The sequence below is a fragment of the Corapipo altera genome, unplaced genomic scaffold (assembly GCF_003945725.1).
Source record: "Corapipo altera isolate COAL_440 unplaced genomic scaffold, ASM394572v1 268, whole genome shotgun sequence".
NCBI lineage: Eukaryota > Metazoa > Chordata > Aves > Passeriformes > Pipridae > Corapipo > Corapipo altera.
The window spans coordinates 4640757-4659401 of NW_020884901.1; the positions used below are offsets into that span (position 1 = coordinate 4640757).

General features: G+C 46.3%; 1 protein-coding gene and 1 non-coding gene across 9 annotated transcripts in view; both read right to left on the reverse strand.

Moving 5' to 3' along the window:
* Positions 1 to 37: 37 nt before the first annotated feature.
* The window catches only part of PRRC2B (proline rich coiled-coil 2B), a 45673-nt gene continuing 27065 nt past the window's right edge, over positions 38 to 18645 (reverse strand). For 5 of the 8 annotated variants that reach the window (XM_027650003.1, XM_027649998.1, XM_027650000.1 and 2 more), the window contains exons 16-32: positions 16336 to 18390; positions 15999 to 16198; positions 15297 to 15442; positions 14730 to 14871; positions 14035 to 14117; positions 13133 to 13324; positions 12801 to 12995; positions 12277 to 12363; positions 11805 to 11909; positions 11027 to 11219; positions 9822 to 9919; positions 9054 to 9181; positions 8200 to 8437; positions 6617 to 6793; positions 5862 to 5953; positions 5188 to 5308; positions 38 to 4818 (exon numbers count right to left, since the gene is read on the reverse strand). In XM_027650003.1, coding sequence (XP_027505804.1) covers positions 4678 to 4818; positions 5188 to 5308; positions 5862 to 5953; positions 6617 to 6793; positions 8200 to 8437; positions 9054 to 9181; positions 9822 to 9919; positions 11027 to 11219; positions 11805 to 11909; positions 12277 to 12363; positions 12801 to 12995; positions 13133 to 13324; positions 14035 to 14117; positions 14730 to 14871; positions 15297 to 15442; positions 15999 to 16198; positions 16336 to 18390 — 4393 coding nt within the window. In that variant the 3' untranslated portion in view covers positions 38 to 4677. The remainder of the gene's footprint in view (positions 4819 to 5187; positions 5309 to 5861; positions 5954 to 6616; positions 6794 to 8199; positions 8438 to 9053; positions 9182 to 9821; positions 9920 to 11026; positions 11220 to 11804; positions 11910 to 12276; positions 12364 to 12800; positions 12996 to 13132; positions 13325 to 14034; positions 14118 to 14729; positions 14872 to 15296; positions 15443 to 15998; positions 16199 to 16335; positions 18391 to 18645) is intronic. The other 3 variants (XM_027650002.1, XM_027650005.1, XM_027650004.1) reach the window with 3 other exon arrangements.
* On the reverse strand, positions 10700 to 10784 carry LOC113950507. The gene has a single exon (XR_003528759.1). It is a non-coding gene; the product is annotated as a small nucleolar RNA SNORD62 (small nucleolar RNA).

Genomic DNA, 18645 nt, shown 5'->3' on the forward strand with positions numbered 1-18645 from the left:
AAATTCTAACGAAAAGAATGAGACAAGTGACTGGGGATTTTTTTGAGAAAAGCATAACCTGCTTTATTTTTTTTAATTTTTTTTTTATTTAAATAAGGAGAATTCTTTCATATGGAAAGAGCTAATACAATCACATATTTGAAAGGAGAAACAATAGGTACTGAAACGAGGAGAAGGGCAATAAAGAGTGTGCCGCAACTGGCCTGGTGATTCCGTGATTCGAATTCCGGTCCGAGTAAAAGTTTCCAAAAAATATAAACAGGTTGCACGTTACACAATTATCCATCGTCTGCCCTTTCAAATATCTGGTCTACATGAAAAGACAAAGAGAGGAAAGGCCAAAAAAAATTTACTATACAGGTCATGAGGTTAAAAGCTTTAAGGAGGACAATATCCCCTTGAGAAACAACAAATGCAATTTATACAGAACCAGAGGGAGGATTCCAGCTAAGGACAACGCCTCGAGACATGCTAAAGGGTGAGCGCCTCAGTGCTGCAGCTGTGATTCCTGGGGGGACAGTCAAGGACATCTGGAGCAGCCAGGACAAGCTATTAAACCCAAGGGAGTGTTTGTGGCCACTGGGAAAAACCTGGTGGTCTTTGGATTAAAATAAACAACAAAAACCAGCCGGACTCTGCTGCCTCTCCAGTTATACCGCTTCAGCAAAACACACCTGCTCTGCCCATGGGCCACAACTTAGCACCTCCTGTAAATTAATTCTTATTCCCAAATGCAACTCTCTTATGAGTAAACTGGGCTGCTGAGTCAAATATAACCCGTGGTACAAAGAATTAATCTGTGCTTAACCAGGGAGGGTTAACAAAAAGCAACAGAGGGAGATCCTGACATGCAGGGGTCTGGCTGCAAAGTGAACGGAGGAGCCAGGTGAGACACAGCAAAACTGCTCAGCTCATTTTTAAATCTATAAATACACAGGAACCACAGGGCAGCTTGAAGCTTTGCAGCATTCCTGCAAGGAAGGTCTTGATGGAGTGAGTGCCTCTGCGTGAGCACAACACGCACAGGGAGGGCAACGGGCAGCAAACACATCCAGAGGTGCTGACACTGCACAGCTGGCATAGCCAGGAGCAAGTGATGGGACATCAACAGCAAGACCGGTGTCACTGGTGACTGTGCTGCTTCCACTCGTCATTTAAAAATAAACTGGAGTGCCTTTTTTTTTCCCCTGCCTCCCCCCACAACTTCAATATTTATTTGTTATTGAATTAAGAGCCAACAGCAGCTGAGGTGTTGGTGAGGTGAGGAGAGCAGCACTGAGTGCAGCTGCTGGCCACGAATCACTGAGGGAAAGAGCGGATCACACACGTGCTTCAGACCTTCTGCTGGACACGCAGCAGCAAAGTCAGCCTCTGAATATTTCTGCTTCGCCCACTGTTGCTGAGAAGGTGGATTCCACCTCTCCCTCCCGCTGCACCCTGCACCTTCCCTAGCACAAGGAGCCTGCAATTTGGTAGCTGATTTCCAGTCAAAAAGCAACTCACAAAGGAATAAATCAGGGCCCAAACCCTTCAAGGAGAAGGACCCTCTGCAACTGCATCAACACATTTCTGTGCATCTCCACTCTCCTCCTCACTCTCCTCCTCTCCAAGCCGGATTTGTATCAGCGTACCAGCACCCTTGGCATTTCTGTTCCTTGAGAATCAGAGGCTTTTCCTTTTGACTCCAGAGCACCACAAACTGCACTAACCTTGGACTAGCTTTAAACAAACAAACGAAAATATATATGCCAGAGAAGGATATTGCACTGTAGAAATTTGGGCTCTAAAACTGCTTTCCATCACACAAAACTCCACTAAAGTGAGAGAGAGTCTTGCCAACTGCAGCTGACAGTCACGCAAAGGTGAGGAATGGAATGAAGCTCACATGCATTTCTTGGCCTTTCCTGCACAGAATAATTCAGACATAATATATAAATAGAGCAGTGAAACAATTACTTTTTCACCTAGACCTACAACATCAAATACGTATAAATAAATTCTAGTGTTTTATTCTGTTGGGGGGAAGGAATGGAGGGGTTAAAAGAGAAACAAGGGTGACCTTTTCCAACAGGAAGTATTGTAGTTCTGATGGCATTTACACCAGAGGGACTGCAGTAACTTGGATCTAGCAGTAACCCAGTTTCTCCCAACGTGTCTGACCACTCCAAAGTCATACAGGTGGGAGGAAAGAGGTTAGTGTCTTTGTAAAGCTGAAGTAGTGTGTCTAGGGCAGGGAAGAGATGAGAAGAAGGGGGCTCAGGTAAGTCTCTTTAGCCATTACAGTTAGATTCTGGGCTGATATTAGCTAGGGCCAGCTGGGCAGAAGGATAATTAAAAAACCCACAGACAATTCTGTTGTTCATGATATTTCAAGGGAGGAAATAGAAAGGAGGGTGGGATGACTTACTGGTGGTGCAATCTTTGGAAAACATTGGGAGCAGGACTAGCAGATGAGGATGCAGGTCTGGGATATGTCTGAAGGTCAGGGGAATATTTGTCGCTAGATCTCAAACCCTGTACTTTAAGGAGGATGCTAGAGAGATGCTGGCACACTCTGCTCTGAAATTAAAAAACCATAAAACCTAAGAAAAAAGAGCTTTCATTTTTTTTTAAAGTACCATCCTATCCCTTTCCCTTCGGGTTCTCTGCCATGATCAATGGGGACACCTGTGAAGAGGGGACATTACTATGTCTAAGTTAGTTTAGGTTTCTAAGCTCTTTAAAGCTACTGTATAAAAATCATATTTATGCCTAGCTTAAAACTTCAAATGCATCCTTAGAAAGTTACAAAGGATCTTTTCCAGAAAAGTGGGGGGGGGGGGGGGAGAGGAAAGCAAATGAAGAAACAAGAACAACCTTTCAGATCCCTTCCCAAATACATTCTTTGTTCAAAATATCTTCTTTGGAACCACCACCAAATGACTTTCTGCCACCCAGCAGAGGCCAATGCACAGCCCATGAGCAAGCGATCACCTCCAAAAATGGTTCTGTCCCTCACTTTAGAGTGACCAGCCTACTTTACATTTTGAAAAAGCTAAAACAACACAAACCAAGTTAGCTGAAAGTAGTTTTTACTTAAGACTACCGTCAGGTGAAAGACTCCAAGCCCGTTCAGGGACTTGTTAAGTCCATCCTAAAAGATCTACGTACACACACGCCACACACACACACACACACACACACATACACACAAACCAAAACCAAACAGCCAGAGAAATAAAACCCAGCCTCTCCCACTGGGATCATCCTTTTGCAGATCATCAAACACTGGAGAGGAGTGGTGAGGTGACAATGCTGTACACACACTATATGTATGCATCAGGAGTAAAGAACCCTTTGCTGTTCACCCGGGGAAGGAGCAGAAGGATGATTCCAAACTGCCTCTGTAACCAAGTACTTCCAACACAAAAAAAGGAGGTTCCAAATGTGCTAAAATGGCTGCCTTGCAGAGGGGCTCTCTTACCAACGTGCTTCTAGGCAAATTTTACAGAAAGCCATGAGTTAGAGGAACAGAAAGCAAGACTCGGGGAAAAGGGAGAAGAGCAAAGCTCAGGAGAACAGCCCCGAGGGATGAACACAACATAGAACAAGTCGCAGCAGACACAAAGAATTCGAGCATCACAACTACAAAAAGTAGTCCATACAGACCCGTTGGCTTTAGCCAACTCTTCTGACCCATGTGCTATGAGAATTTTTTTTCCTTAACAAATTTTATATTTCGTAAATCTGTGACTTACATTTTGGTGTGTGTGTCTGGCAGTCGCTAAAAAAAATCCCAAACCCACAAAAAGGGAAAACCAAACACCTAGATCCAGATGAACTTGCAACAGAAATTTGGTGGTTTGTTTGGTTTTCTTCCTTAAAGTGAAAATGCCACATTTTGTTGTGTACAAGATACCCCAAAACTACATTGAAGTGGTGCAAGTTTCAGGACTGATGCATTGATCTACTACATGCCTTTAGTATACATTTACTCCTAATGCAAGCACTGCTTCTAGCTTAAAACAAAAATACTGAAAAATTAACAAATGCCATAACTGTCCTCTTTTTTTAATCAAATAGTCAAAGGCTAAATCATCTGGGGAAATACACCCAAACAAACTCAAACTCTCAACGTAGCACAGAACCATATACAAAACTAAGCAGAGTTTTGTCAGAACATCATTTTAGCTGAAGGGAATTCTTTTCTGAAAGGAATGAGGAAAGCAGAAAGAAGGGAGGGGAATGAGAGAACATATAAAAGTTCTGCTATAAACAAAGATACAGCTTTTTTGTAAAAACCTCAGCTGCCTTTAAAATGAAAAACCTCAAACTAACCCCTCTCCCTCAGTTGCCACTCTGCTGAGACAGAAGTAGGGAAGGAGAAGGATGGGCTTTGCCAAGTGAGCAATCACAGCTACCTGTGGATGGGGCATGGGGAGGGGGAAATAAAAAAAAAAAAAAAATGGCTAAAGCCACTTAAAAGTCACATGATTGGTTTGTTTTAAAGCAAGCAGGTCAATGTCATATCCACTGTTTCAAACTGCTTTGTTGGGAGAGGGGCTTGAATGATGTCGCTGTAGTCAGTCAGTGTGGGGTGGGGATAGATCTGGTGAGATTTTCAGGAGATCCAGTGGGGTCCAGTCTAAGCTGCAGGGCCTCTCAGGCAGCAGGACCAGCTGGGCATCAGAGGTGCTCCTAGGCCTTGCTCTCCTCCACTTTGACTGCCTGAGGTTTGATCGCTCCTGTGCGCACTGGCTTCATCTGGCTTGAGGAGGCTGTTTCTTGCAGCTTCACTGCTCCCAGACTGGCTTTGTTATCATCCACCCGCTGCTTTGCCTTTTGACACACAAAACCAATGCATTAGCTAGGACAGACACATCTAGGCAGACAGACCATCATTCATTCAAGACATCAAATCTGCTCCTAAAACACCTCACATTTAAGAGTCTTAAAGTATCTCACATGTTTGGCAATGCAAATAACCCATAAAAACTCCACAGTAGAGCAGGTAATCCTCTAATCTTTCCTGACTTTCAAATCACACAGCATTACTCCTGGACTCCACTCTCCCTTCTCCCTGCGGGTAAAATAACAGCTCCCACATCGAGCTTCAGCACACAGGCCCTTGCTGCCTCTCCTCTGCAGCCCAAGGCAGTGCAGGAGAGCAGACACTTTTTGGTTGCACAGAGAACTCCAGCACCCTACCTGCTGCACGTAGTGTCCTTGCACAGAGCCCATGCTCACTGCTGGTCCCGACGGCTTCCCGCTTGGGCTGGCAGAGCTAGGCCTGGAAATCGAAGAGTCGACAACATTCATGGAGTAAATTCTACAATGGAATGAGAACCTTATTCATGTGTGAAAGAAAAAAAAAGACAGCAGAAAGCAGCAGTAGACAGGGCATGGGTCTGTGCTCTGCAGATCACTGAGCTCCACATTCTAAAAGGCAACACAAGGCTTGGGTAGGAGAAAAAAAAAAATGAAGTAACTGCATGTCCCAAAAGCCTCCATGACCTGAAGGTCTGGTATGTCTAGACATGAGCACTCCTATCTTGAGGACCACGCTAGAAATCAAAAAAAATTTGTTCAATGACCCTCAAATTTTCCACCTTCACAAGAATACATAAAAGCACCAATTCCAATCTGTCTTTGAGACTCAGTGAACAAGTAACTTTATGCACTTCCCACACTGGCCCAAACCCAAAATGGAAGTCATGATCATGCATTTTGCTACACGTATTTGGACTGCAGTAAGCACAGTCCACACCTGAAAACCCAAGTGGATCTTGTACAGAGGTGATACATAAACCACATCCCTGCAAAGGGAGACGCTGTTTCTCCCCCATCCTGACTACAGAGCCCAAGTGGTGTAAACATCTCACCTGTAGGTATGTGGTGATGGTACAGACCCTCCAGAGGACATACTCTGTTTACCATCGGAGAAATGAAACCCTTTCATTTCCATCTGGGAGGACTACAGAGGAAAATGAGTGAGAGAGAGTATCATCTTTGCATTCAGAAGTCACTTGTTACTTCAGATAAACACTTAAACCAAATCTTTGCCCTTCTCCCCATCGTGCCTATTAAAAGAAATATTTTTCAGGTGAAGAAAGTGAGGCTTGTAAGTGAAATAATCTGTTTGTATTAAACCACCAAGCCAGCAGCACAAGCAAATACAGAACCTGGAAGTTAATTACTATGCTCTCTCTCCCCTATAACAGACAAACTTATGATATGAATCCATCAAACCAGACATGACATTAATATACCTACTCAAATGGACAAGCTTCACAACAGAGTGAAATATCTGGGCAGTATTCCAACTGTGTCTGGAGCTCACCACCCCTCAAGCACTCTGGGGAAACCTGTGTAAACATGTAATAAAACTGGAGACTCCAAACCGGATCAAGGCAGGATGTGGCTCCCTGGAAACAGAATGGTGACCAGCAGCAAAACCTGAAAACTGCTGGCCTGAACGCTGGAGATGTGGGGTAAAGGGCTCCTTCAGTTTAACACAATTCTTGGCTTGGATGTTTAAGGATCCCAAACAAGCTGTTCTCCCCCTTAACAAGGAGCAAAACTTCAACACAGAAGGGGTTACTGAATGCTCCGATGAGCACCAGGAGTTAATCCTTACCTCCCTGCTGGCAGCAAGGACAGAAGGCTGGGATCCAGGAGGCAGGATTCTTCGGGGAGCTCCCACAGGCAGGTTTTGCCCCTGAGGAAGCTGGATGGACTGTGGTAGAAGCAGGGGCTGCTGGCCAGAGCCGTAGCGGGGCAGAGGGAGCTGAGAGCCAGGCACAGGCATTGTCAGCTGTGTGACAAGGACACGCAGTTACCTTAATGGCAGCAACAGTCTTGTGTCTGACACACTGCCTCCCAACACCCTGAAAGCACAGCACTGCTAAAAGGAAGCTCCCAAGCAGTGCAGACTGGCACAGAATAAATACAAATCACCAAAAGAGGGACTTTCACACTGAAATGGATGTTCTGGCAGTGCTGCCAACACCCTTATCAGTTGGGCTTTTAACATGCCATTAAGTTAACATAACTGCATTTGGATACAGGGCTTTCCTCCTTGTCTAGAGCCCAGTTTCTCAGTTCTCCTTGTGGTCACTGCATGGGTGTATCTTCCCTTGATATGATGGCAATGTCAGACAGCTCAGGTCACACATTTTGTTTGCACCTTTGCTGCCCAAACCAGAAAGTCTCCTATACTTTCACACCAAAACAGTCTCTAGGGTTCAGTCCCCAAAAAGTGACAAGGAGCTCAGATCTATGTTCTGCAGTGAGCTTCAAACCAATGACGGCAGCAATTAAGAGTAATTAAAAAAAATAATGTAGCTCAGGACTGTCTCCCATTCCCTCTGATTTTCTAACAGTTGCTGGATTTGGGACTTTCTAAGACAACATTCTGGAATAAATAAATATATCAATCAAAGGCTGGCAAAAGAGATCAAGTTACTCGCTGATGATTGATAGGCCATTTCTTCAAATATTTAGTTTGCCAATATTCTCTGTATTTTCCTCACCTAAGTTACTTTCAGGATTAACTCTTTACGTCAGTCACAACATAAAAATCCCTCTGAAACAAAAAATAAACCTTAACATGTTGCACAAAACAAACATTAAGATGAGTTTAATAAAAGAATCAAACTTCTCCAGAATTCGCAGCACATGCCCACAAACACAGTTAAGCTCACAGTAGGATTCAATGTCTTTATGTGAACCATGCTTTAGAAAAACTTTTTCACACATTGAAATTCTTGTTAAGTTTCTGCCAAACAGATCAGCAGAAGTTGTAAATAAGACTTGGATAAGAAATGAACTGAGAAGACGGATGAGCCTTTAAAACAAGTTCCTAGTTACTCTGGAAGCTGAGTTAAACATGGAGATGACTGGGATTTGGCTTTCAGAAGAGGTACTTTTAGGACAACTGCTATGCAGGCAGCACTGCAAGGTTTGACTCCCGACTTACAAAATCACATCTCAGCAGGGACAGACAAGGCATTAGCAGGAATCTCATTAAATAAGGTGCTGCATGTCTAAAACAATGGTTCACAGAACAGGGTGTCTCAGGGAAATCTTCTGCCTCTTTGCAAAGAGTTCAGTTCACACAGACACATGAATCAGGACAAATACCATTTCAACCCATTCTCAGAGACAAGTGGCTGTGAAAAAGCCTGGACAAGAGAGTGGCTGGCCAGCCCTGCTCCTAACCTGGGTGAGCTGAGAGTCCATCATCTGGGAGGCTCCCATACCAGCCTGGTTTATCTGCCCTTCATAAACCAGTGTCTGGCTTCCGTTCATGGGCTGATAGGGGGACCCAGACTGGGTTTTCACCACCTCCAAGGGCTGCATGCCTGGGAAGGCAGAGTAGGGAGGCTTCAGAGCAGTGCCTCCTGTCAGGACCATGGTGCTGGGCTGAGACAGACTGGGGTGCATATACACCTGAGACCTGCAGAAGAGAAACACGCTCAAGTCATTACGCAGAAAACTTTTGGAGACTATACAAACACACCCTGTCAAAACAAATCTGGCCTGCCATCAGTTCTCAGACTACTAAACTGACAGCTTAGAAATAAGCTGTGATACCACTTTCCATTTTAGTTACAAGAGTTTTTTATTTCCACTTTTAAGCCTTTACAACCGTGTCCTTGTGTTGCAGGAATATTCAACAGAACAACATTGTGTAGTATCCAAAATTTATGTTTCAATATCCTGCACAACAACCTTTGGAGAAGCAGTTAAAGAAGGATTCAGGTTACCAGAAGTCTGCAGTAGTTTTGCAAAGCAGAAAAAAAATCAGAAATTAAAGATTCCAAAATTCTTAGCAAAAAAAGAAAAAAAATTTTTTTTTTTTAAACCTCAGTGTTTAGGTTTTTGAGGCACTGAAGGACTAATTCTGATACTTCACTCTCATGCTCTCCCCTATTAACACTGCCCAGGTGAAAGGAAACATCACTCCAACTAACAGGAAAGAAAAGGTAAGTGTGAAATATCTGATCAATGCACACAGACATCAGGAACATAAGAGAGCAAGCCACAAGGAAATGAAAACCGAAAGCAGTTACCTGAAGGGCTGTATGGAGCTGTACATCTCCTGGGACTGGGAAACAGGCAGACCACCCCTCAGCCCAAGCTGAGCTTGGGCCTGTAAGGATGTGTGGAGGGAAATGGGAATCTGTTGAGCAGCAGCAGCCTGCAGAAGAAATTAGTATGACTAAGAGGTACAAGAGGAGCCAGAAACTGTCCCAGGCTGTTAAAAATCCATCAGTTTTCTCCATGAGTCAATCTGCCTGAAAATTACCTACCCTTTGCCTTTACCCAGCCCCTGCATCATTCCACACAACTGCAGCACTCTGCCAGGGAAAACACTGCAGAGGCTCCAAGAGGTTGATGCCTGAAGGAGGCATTTGATGGACATGCGAGGGAACCAACATGCTCCACACACAGGATGGGCACTGACAATCCCAGCTCTCACCTGCCGCACTCTTACCTTGAAGGGGGCTCTCCCAACACTATCAACACCCTATTTACTAGTGAAATGACTCATCAGTATTGACTGGCTGTGGAATCTACTGAAAATCACTTCACCTCACACAGATGCCTCAGTTAAACCCAGTCCAAGGGCACTGGTACAAAAGGGGGGAAAACTCCTCAACTCCCTCCCTTCAGTTTCCTTAACTCTGGCATGCAGTGGGAAGCAGCATTCAAGGAACCTAAAGGGAGCCACATCCAAGCTCCTCTGGGCTATGATACAGATAAATTACTCCTAATTTCTTAAATGCCACCCTGAAGACTCCCTGAGAAACCATCTGCAAGCTGTGTTGCTCCCTTACCTGTTGGTAGCTTTGCTGCTGAGGTATCGTCTGAGGGACCAGGCGGGGCTGACTTGCAAACACGTGGCCATCCAGATACAGGGGTGGAATATGGTTACCTGAACATCAGAGAAGGTAGGCTGTAAATTCAAGGTACAGGGAAGATACAGGCACACTCTAGAAACGTGGAGGTCAAGACTATTTCCAAGCTCTCAGCAAGTCAATACATAGTACCGAGGTTTCCCACCTCCACAGAAGAGTCAGACACTAACAGTTCAGGAATTGGTGAACTATACTCCAAACTGTTCCTAAATGCCAGAAACCTGCTCTACAATCACCTCATCTTTGCAGTTGGGAGGGACAGAAAGAGCAAACACGGTGTTTGAGACCTTCACACAACAGATCTAAAAGCTGAGTTCACCCCAAGGGTGGCACCAGGTAGTAACTGCTGTGCCACTCCTGTGGTTCTCTGCAGATCTGAACCATGGGATTTAGAACCAAGATTAGAGTGGGTGAGGAGGGAAGCCACCTGACTTGGAACAATCTGTTTTCCCAATGGAAGCTAATAACAAAGTCACTACACATTCCATTCTATTCTTGAAGTGAGACGTGAGAAAGTCAGTGCACACATGAGAAGCCCTTTGGGACCCAGGAGTCAGAAATTCCAAGTACATTTGCTCTTCCCAGATGCTCTCCCTAATTATACACACTATCTAACATGACTGAGCTTAACCTTTTCCTCTAACTCAAGAACAGCAACACCCTCCCACCTCCTAGAGTTCTGTGAACTCTAAGCAATTTGTTATTACATATGAAGAGCAGGAGGTGCTCAGAACCTGTGACTTCAATGGCAGAAGAAGCAGAGGAATGGTTGATACTGATATTAGGACTGTTGCAAGTCTCTCAGCCATAGGTCTCTTCCAATCTATTCTACTGAGCACACAAAGTGAATGGTAAGGATGATCTACTGAGACATCAGAGAGACTTGCCACTACACAGGGTAAGTTGTCCTTGTGCTAAGTTTGTACAAGTCACACTCAACATTCTTCAAAGTGGGGAGACAGTTCCTCTTTCTGTCTTGGTTGAATTGTTAAGAACCCATTTAACACCAGCTAGTTAGTTACTTTACATGGAAGCTCTTCTGTGTTCTCATTTACTAGAATCAGAGGGTGATTCCCAGATACCACCCCAACAATGCAAACATTGCTGCTGCAGTTTGCAGGTACCTGGAATAGATGCAGAAGGTGCTACGGATGCCACAGGCATGGGAGGCATAGAAACTCCACCAAAAGAACTGTAGCTGACGCCATTGGAAGCTCCAACACTGGAAGGAGGCTGGATGCCTGAGCCTGCACCTCCTGGGGAGTTCTGTTCTGGTAAACTAGGAGAGTTTTCCCAAGCTTTACGAGCAGACTCCATCTACGGAAATGAAGGACAATAACTACAGACAGTTCAAATGGGGAGGACAATACCAAAGCCTAGAGGTGCTCCTGTGACTTATGAGCTCAAATTCATTGTTGTCTAGTCACAGTAGAAAGCTGGCAGGTCTCAGGTCAAGGGACAAGCATCCTTCACAAACACTCAAACCCCCTGGTATTTGCTGAGCTTTTGGGGTTTGGGATGGTAGAGTTTTGTGTTCTGGTTTATTTGTTTTTTTCTTGTTGCTGTTGTTTGTACATTTGGGTGGAGTTTGTTTGTTTTTTTGTTTCCCCCTCTTTAAACCATCAGTCACCCAGCATCACTGACCAGCCATCCTACCCAGCTACAGGAATAGTAGGAAAGCTCTGTTACACTTGTTCTACAATTAGCAAGGACTTCAGCATCCAGGACTTGAAAGAGAGGGCCTTGCACTCACATCAAATAGCAGATATGCACAACTTTTACAGGAGTTAATTAAAGGTTTATCAATACTTAACAGAACACTCTGGGAAAGACCTCTCCACCCTCACTGCTCTTCCCACGGAGATCCACACCTAAGCCAAGCATACATGCCAGCTTGCTTACCTTAAGAGTGAGGTCTGCAGTGGGGAAGGACATGGGGTTCAGGCCGATGCAGCGCTGGAGGTGATGATCCCTTCGCAGGATGGGAATGGACTGCGTTAACCCTGCCTGGGGGGAGAGTTGTGCAGGGTGAATATTTGTAAGCTCTTAGGACAATGTCATGAGCCACCAAGGCTGGCAGAGCCTCAGCTGGCAGCTCCTGTAACTACACCTCAAAGGATTCAATCCCCAGCGCTACTGCAGGAGTCAAGTATCACATTCAACTGTGACCCATTTTGCTCTCAGAATAAATGAAGGTTTGGTTCTGTGCAAGGACACCCCTCTATGCTGAATTATACCAGCTTCCACTTAAACATCAGTTTGATCCAGTAACTTTCATTTGCAGAGATACATCTGCTCCCTTTGAAAGCAACTGAGGCTTAAATAAAGAGTATCTCCAATGAATGAATCAATGCCAAAAAGAAGAAATACTTACATTACTGGCCAAGGCATCCTGCAATTTGGTGACAGGGTTAGCTGCAGTGCCAGAGGCAGAACCAGGTGGCAAGCTGAAGTCAGAGTCCTGAAAAAGCAAAACACACAAAATTCAAATCCAGGTCCATGGGCCCACCCATCCACTTCTCATGGTTAATGACTCTATCTTGAATCATGGCACTACAAACTAAAGATTGTCTTCTAGTAAAGCCTTGCTGGAAGAGAACAGAAGACACTTCTCAGCACTCAGCAGCAGGCAACCCCCAGAGGCACATGGAGGCTCAGATGGCCATAATTTTTCCCCTCACCTCTGTTACCACCCCAGCTGGTCCTTGGGACAGTATTTTCAAGTGGATACTACATGTTTCCCAAGACACCTTGAGTACCTGGTTTGTATCAGCAACGAAGTTCTAAGGCAAATCTACAGCTGGATGCTTCCTCTAAATAGTTCTTCTGCCTCAAACCATCTGTCATGTCTCAACAAGCTCAAATCACCAAGAAGATAAAATTAAATTCAATCCTCACTTTAGGATTCACTCCAAATTCAATGGGTGGCACAGGAAGTACAGAATCCACGTGAATTTCCACCCCATTAACAGGGGGAATATTCCCTTCCAGCCGTTCCGTTCCCTCCGAACCCTTTCTGTTTTTCAGGGAGCGTTCGTTGCCGATTGGTCCAGGCTTGTGTTCCTTGTTCTGTCCTGAGCCTTGATCTGAATCCTTAACAGGAAAGCAGAGAAGCTGAGACACAAAGACCGAATAACCCAATCTCAAGCCTTAAAAAATGCTATCAAGAACATAACCACTTCACAAGGTCTCTCGCTCTGCGCTCTGGCTTGGCTGCAAATCCAGATTACCTTTTTATCAGATTGCTTCTGCACTTGCTCCTTCTGGCAGTCAGGCTTTGGGTCCACCAGGCCAGCCCCATTCATCTCCTCTGGTTTGAGGGTGCCATATGGAGAGCTGCGCTGAGAGGAGGTCGCGGAGGATTCCCGAGACTCCGCGCTCAAGTCAATGCCACTATCCCCCTGGCTGCCTTTAAATCCCTGCTATGCAAAGCACGAGATGTGTTAAAGCCCCGGACACCGACCCAGCTCCACAAAGGAGAAAAAAATATCCCAGAAAACAGCAAGATCATGTTCCCCTTTCAAATCACGCTCTTGGTGAACTGCAAGGGAGTTGGGCCTGACCTGCAGCACCCCTTGGCCGCTGCTTCAGCTCTACATGGCCCTGAGACAGTGAACCAATGCAACAAACAGGCCATGGCTTCAGAGTAAGGAAAAAGTGTCACACACAGAGACTAGGAGGACACTGCCTAATTCATTTCATGTGTGACCCACAGCAAATTTGAACTCTTGGCCTCCAGAGGTGAAGCATTCAGGAACCTCCTTCCTCTGCCCTCCCTGCGTTAAGTGGAGGGCTCACACACTGCTCACAGGCATGAGGCACAAACAGGACCTATGGGATTCCATCCTCCTCAACCATAGCCTGCATCCAGTGATGAGCATAACCCTGGAATAGCTCTACCACACAGTTACTCCAGATTTATACCCACATATAACACCAAGCAGCGCTTGGCCCTCGGGGTCAAGAGTTGAGCAGCATCAAGCTCAAGTTATAACTGCAAAGAGACAGTTTAAAATGGCACAAGCAGAGCTGAGAGTCACTAAGCACAGATGGAGCAATGAAACGCATAAAAGCCACCTGCATTAATACTTTATCCACACAATACCTGAAGGGCACATTAGATGCCACTTACCTCAGTGGTGCCAGACTCAGTGCCATTAAAGGTATTTACAGGCTTGCTCCAGGAATCACTGCCAGGAGACTGAACGGAAAGAGCTGGAAGAGAATGGAGGGCAGGGCTCAGCTGCTCAGAACATCTGTGAGCACACCATGTACACTGTGCATGTTACACCATTAACCTTCCATTTCTAGACATGAGAAAGGGTATTTTAACCACTTCAGAAAGCTGGTGTTGCCCAGACATCTGAGATATGATGCAGCAGAGAATACAGGGTATGGGGAGTGAGGGTAGAGAACAGGGAGATTTCTTAGGGAACATGATGACAACAGGAGAAAGACAGGACAGACAGAAACAAGGGAGGCACCAGCTATTCAGGGCTAGAGATGAGAAAATGCAGGAAGGCAAAACAAGAAAACAGCTAAAAGAGATCCAGCCCAACTGGATAGAAAATGCTGTATAGTAGAATCTGGATGTGACACAAAAAAGAAATAGATTAGGAGACTAACATGGTCAACAAAGAAGGAGGATGGTTGAACAGTACAGCTTAGAACAGATGCTACTCCAGATGTCTGCTACCTCCCCTCCCACTTCCAGCATCAGATAGGAGAGGGTTGTCTCCTCTCAAGCATGGACCCCATCCTTTCTGTACACCCCAGAGGATTCCCCAGCTCTGTGAAACCCTTTGGAACAAACAGACCCAAACTTACCTGGGCTGTTGCTCTCCCAGATCTCTGTGCCCAGGCTGTTTCCAGACACTGTTACATCACTCTGCTCCAAGCACAGGCTGTTCTGCTTCTTAGCAAACCGAGGAGGAATGCGAGACTGAAGAACACGGGCCTTAGCTGGTGCCTGTGACAGGAAAGGCCCAGGTGTCAGACTGGGAGGTTCCCCCAGTCTAACAAGCCCCTGAAGAAACCTGCCTTCAGCAGCATGCTTTTTTTTTTATAGCAATAACACAGTGAGAGTGCAGAAGTCCCTCACAGCTCATGCTGGCTTACTGAGCCAAGTTGCTCTGAATGAAGACCACTCCAAAAAACCCTCCTTAACTCCCAATTAACAATTCTGCTAGAGGCCAAGAAGAGTCAGAAATCAAACCCTCTTTTTCAGACCAACCAACCCAAGCCTAAATATGCTTCAGGGGCCTAAGACAGGATCTGTACTACTTCAGCCAACTGTGTTTTTCTGTTCATCCAAACGCTTTTTGAGGTCCTGTTTCTCTGACTGCTATCCAAACAATGTAACAGGTCCAACTTTTCCTGCTTCCCATTCCTCACCTGAGCGGCCTGTTCCTTCTTCCTGCGCTCCTCTTCCAGCAAACGACGCTGCTTTTTAGTAAGAACCTCAATGAAGCCTTCACCTGCCATAGAACCCACTTCATTCTCTTCTGCTGTGCTTGACACCCGATTATCCATGATGGTACCTGAACAAAGCACACAGTGGAAAAAATAGTGCACTTGTGTCGTGCATGTAAAGCTTTATAATTGCAGTAATTTAAAGAGCTCGCTCCAAAGAGGATCCATGCTACAAGCAAACAAGTTCAGTTAACAACACTGCAGCTTCAAAAACTAGCCACGATAGTGGTATTTCTCTTTTCAGAGATACTCGTTTCTTGCCTCCCTGCCATGAGCCCAGACTCAAATTCCCCCACTCTGGATGCTCTCTCAACTTCCTTCACACTACATAAACTTCAAGCCCAAAATACACTAACAACTTAGAGAGAAATATTCTCCCTAAAGCCAAACTTTCCGTAGAAGAAACATTAGAGACACACTGTCAGATCTGGTTAAAGTTTGGTTTAAAATTTAGCACCATCTTTACCTTCCATGTTTTCCCTATTTAGATACACTAGAATTTACTTGTGCAAATCAATGGAAAAAAATCTGATATTCAAAATTACACTGGATTGAAGTGGTCGGCCTTGAGGTCAGCCACAATGCATTACCCCTTTAAAAAAACATACTAATGAAGACACTCACTTCCATAACTCAGTTCAAACTGTGACAAGGCCTCTCCCTTCTCAGTTGCTCTTTGTGCAGTGGATTTGGGCTCCTTCTCTGGCTTTTTACCTGGCCCCTCAGCACTCTCTGAGTTAGCATGGGAGCCCCTATCCAAGCTGTAAATGGAGTGGCTGCTCCCACCACTGGTGTTACCGAGGCCTCCTCCTTCTTCTGGAGACCTACACAGAAAGAAGGGAAAGGATTTAGTTTTGTCATTAGAACACAAGTAAAAGTGGCAAGAAGAAAACATACGGGGTGTGTATATCCACTCCTTCAATATCTGCATATCAGGTGACAGATCAGAAAGCAACTTTACCTTTTGCTCTTTATCAGGGTCCCGTTCTGCTGGCTCTCGTATCTGGAAGCTGCTCCTACACCAGTCCTGACAGACTGCTCTGCAAACCCTGCTGGCTCAGCCTTGCGGCTCTGCCTGTCCACCAGTGGCCTCTGGCTCGAGAAGCTTCTCTTTGCTAGTTCCCTCTTCTCTCCCAAGCTCCCGGTGCTGAGGCCACCTTCCAGCTGGCCTTCACTCTCGGGGACTCCATCCCGCCTCTCCCGCCGCTCGCTGAAGTCACTGCTTTCAGATGCCGTCTCCCACTCCTCGTTGGCATGGTCTGAAGAGTTCTGGTAGGACAGCTCAGGAGAGCGCCTGCCCGAGATGCTGCTCTTCTCTGCGCTCAGCTTGGGTCTGCTGGGCCACTGGCTGGGCAGCAGGTTGGGGCCTCCCTCCTCGGGGTTCCACTGCCCCACCGATTCCCTCTCTTGCCTGAGGCGCCTGAAGCGTGGGGGTTTGTCTTGGCGGGGGGGGCGGCGCCTCCTGAACGGCCTGTTCTCTATGTTCTCCTGATCTGCTGAGTAATCCTCCTGGAAAAAGTGCCTTTTGTCATCCAGATGACTCTCATCAAAAACCCGGCTGGAGAAGGAATCCGTGTGTTTGTAAGAATCCTGGATGTAGTCCCTGTCAGACTGCTGCCTGTTCCCAAAAGTGTCCGACGGAGAGGTGTGGCTATACTCCTGCCACCCTGCTCCCCCACTCCTGCCTTGCCACTGGGTGGGCTCCTTACCCATGAAACCCCTTCGCCCATAGCCAGAGTTGCTCAGTCTTGGTGGCAGCGACCTCCCAAACGCTCTCGGAGCCCTCATCTTAGGATCCAGGCTACTGTGATCATCCGAGTAGATTTTGTTGGACCTCCAAGACTCTTTGAAGTCTCCCTTTTTCAGATCACTGTCCTCCCTGTCCAGCACAGAGCCTTCATTGCTGTTTTCTGAGCCCCTCTGCCGGCGACGCTTGGGGAGCTCCTCGTACTCTGACCCTTCGCTGTGCGTCTCGCTCGCGATCCGGCGCCTTGGCTTCCCCCTGGGGAAGTCCTCTGGCTGGTTGAACTCCCGGAGCCCTCGCCCTCGGCTGCTCCTCTGGTTGTTGTAGACTCCTCGGCTGCTCACAACAGTGCCTCGGCCTCTGAAAGTGAACTCTCTGAAGCCTCTCCCTCGCCCACGCCCTTGGCCTCTCCCACCAAAGGCTTGCTCCTCATCAATGAAGATCCAGTTGTTTCTTTTTGTGGGCGGGAGATCACCGGTCTCTCTGGATAGTTTGTTCTCCCAGGTTCTTTCTGGCTTCTCTTCCTCCTCCTCCTCTTCTTCTTCTTCTTGAGATTTCTCAGCCTCTCGTGCCAGGCTGGTTTGGGAAGAACCTTTATCATCCAGTAGATAACGTGTGGAGTTCAGCAAGGCTGCAGAGTCATCTGACTCATTCTCTACTTTCTGAACAGCAGCCTTCTCCTTCAGTGGGCGTGAGGTGTCCTCTCCCTCCAGTTTAACCTTCTCCATCTCCTTCTCCTTCTCTTCAACCTTGAGGGCTTTCAGGACTGGTTTTTTAATGGGGCCGGATCGCCGTGTCCTCCCCATTTGCTCCTGGTGCTGACCACCGGTGTTGCGGTTCTCGGGAGCCCACTCTGATGTCTCCTCAGTGGCCTGTTTGGTATTGGCTCCTTCTTTCTTCCAGGGGTCAGCACTGAACGTCTGCTCATCCCTGGGCACTTCCTCAGCAACTTCTGCTGCAGTCTCCGCAGGTTTCTGGTGGTGGCTGATATCCCAGCCATTATATTCAGGCTTCTTCTCTGCCTGGATAAAGTCAGGCTCCAGGGGTGAACACCTCAAGTTTCCATGGCGGCTGCCAGGACAGGTTTCCTGCACGGTCTCCTGATGCTGAAACAGAAGATCCTGGCCTATCCTCTGAGAAGACAGGCAGCTGTCAAAGTCTGCTTGAGCCTTCTTGTCAAAAGCATTCAAATACTCCTCCCCTCTCTCCTCAAAGAGATCTCGCTGGGTGCTCAGACTCTCTGGCCTTCCAGCAGCACAGTAACTGTCATTCCTGAGAAGGAAAACAACAAACAAATGGAAGTCAGGTAATGCAGAGCACAGCACATCTCCAAGGGCCCAGGCTGGGCACAAGAGATAGAAATAAATGAATAAAGTGAGGTTTATTTTAAATTAGTCTATAAATCCCAGAATGTTGGGCAGATCTGCTGTGGCCCCAGGCTGTACTGCCTGGTTTGTCAAATCAATGCATGATAAAGAAAGCAATTCTCCATCTTTTAAAGATGGGCAGCAAAGTTACAAAATGAAG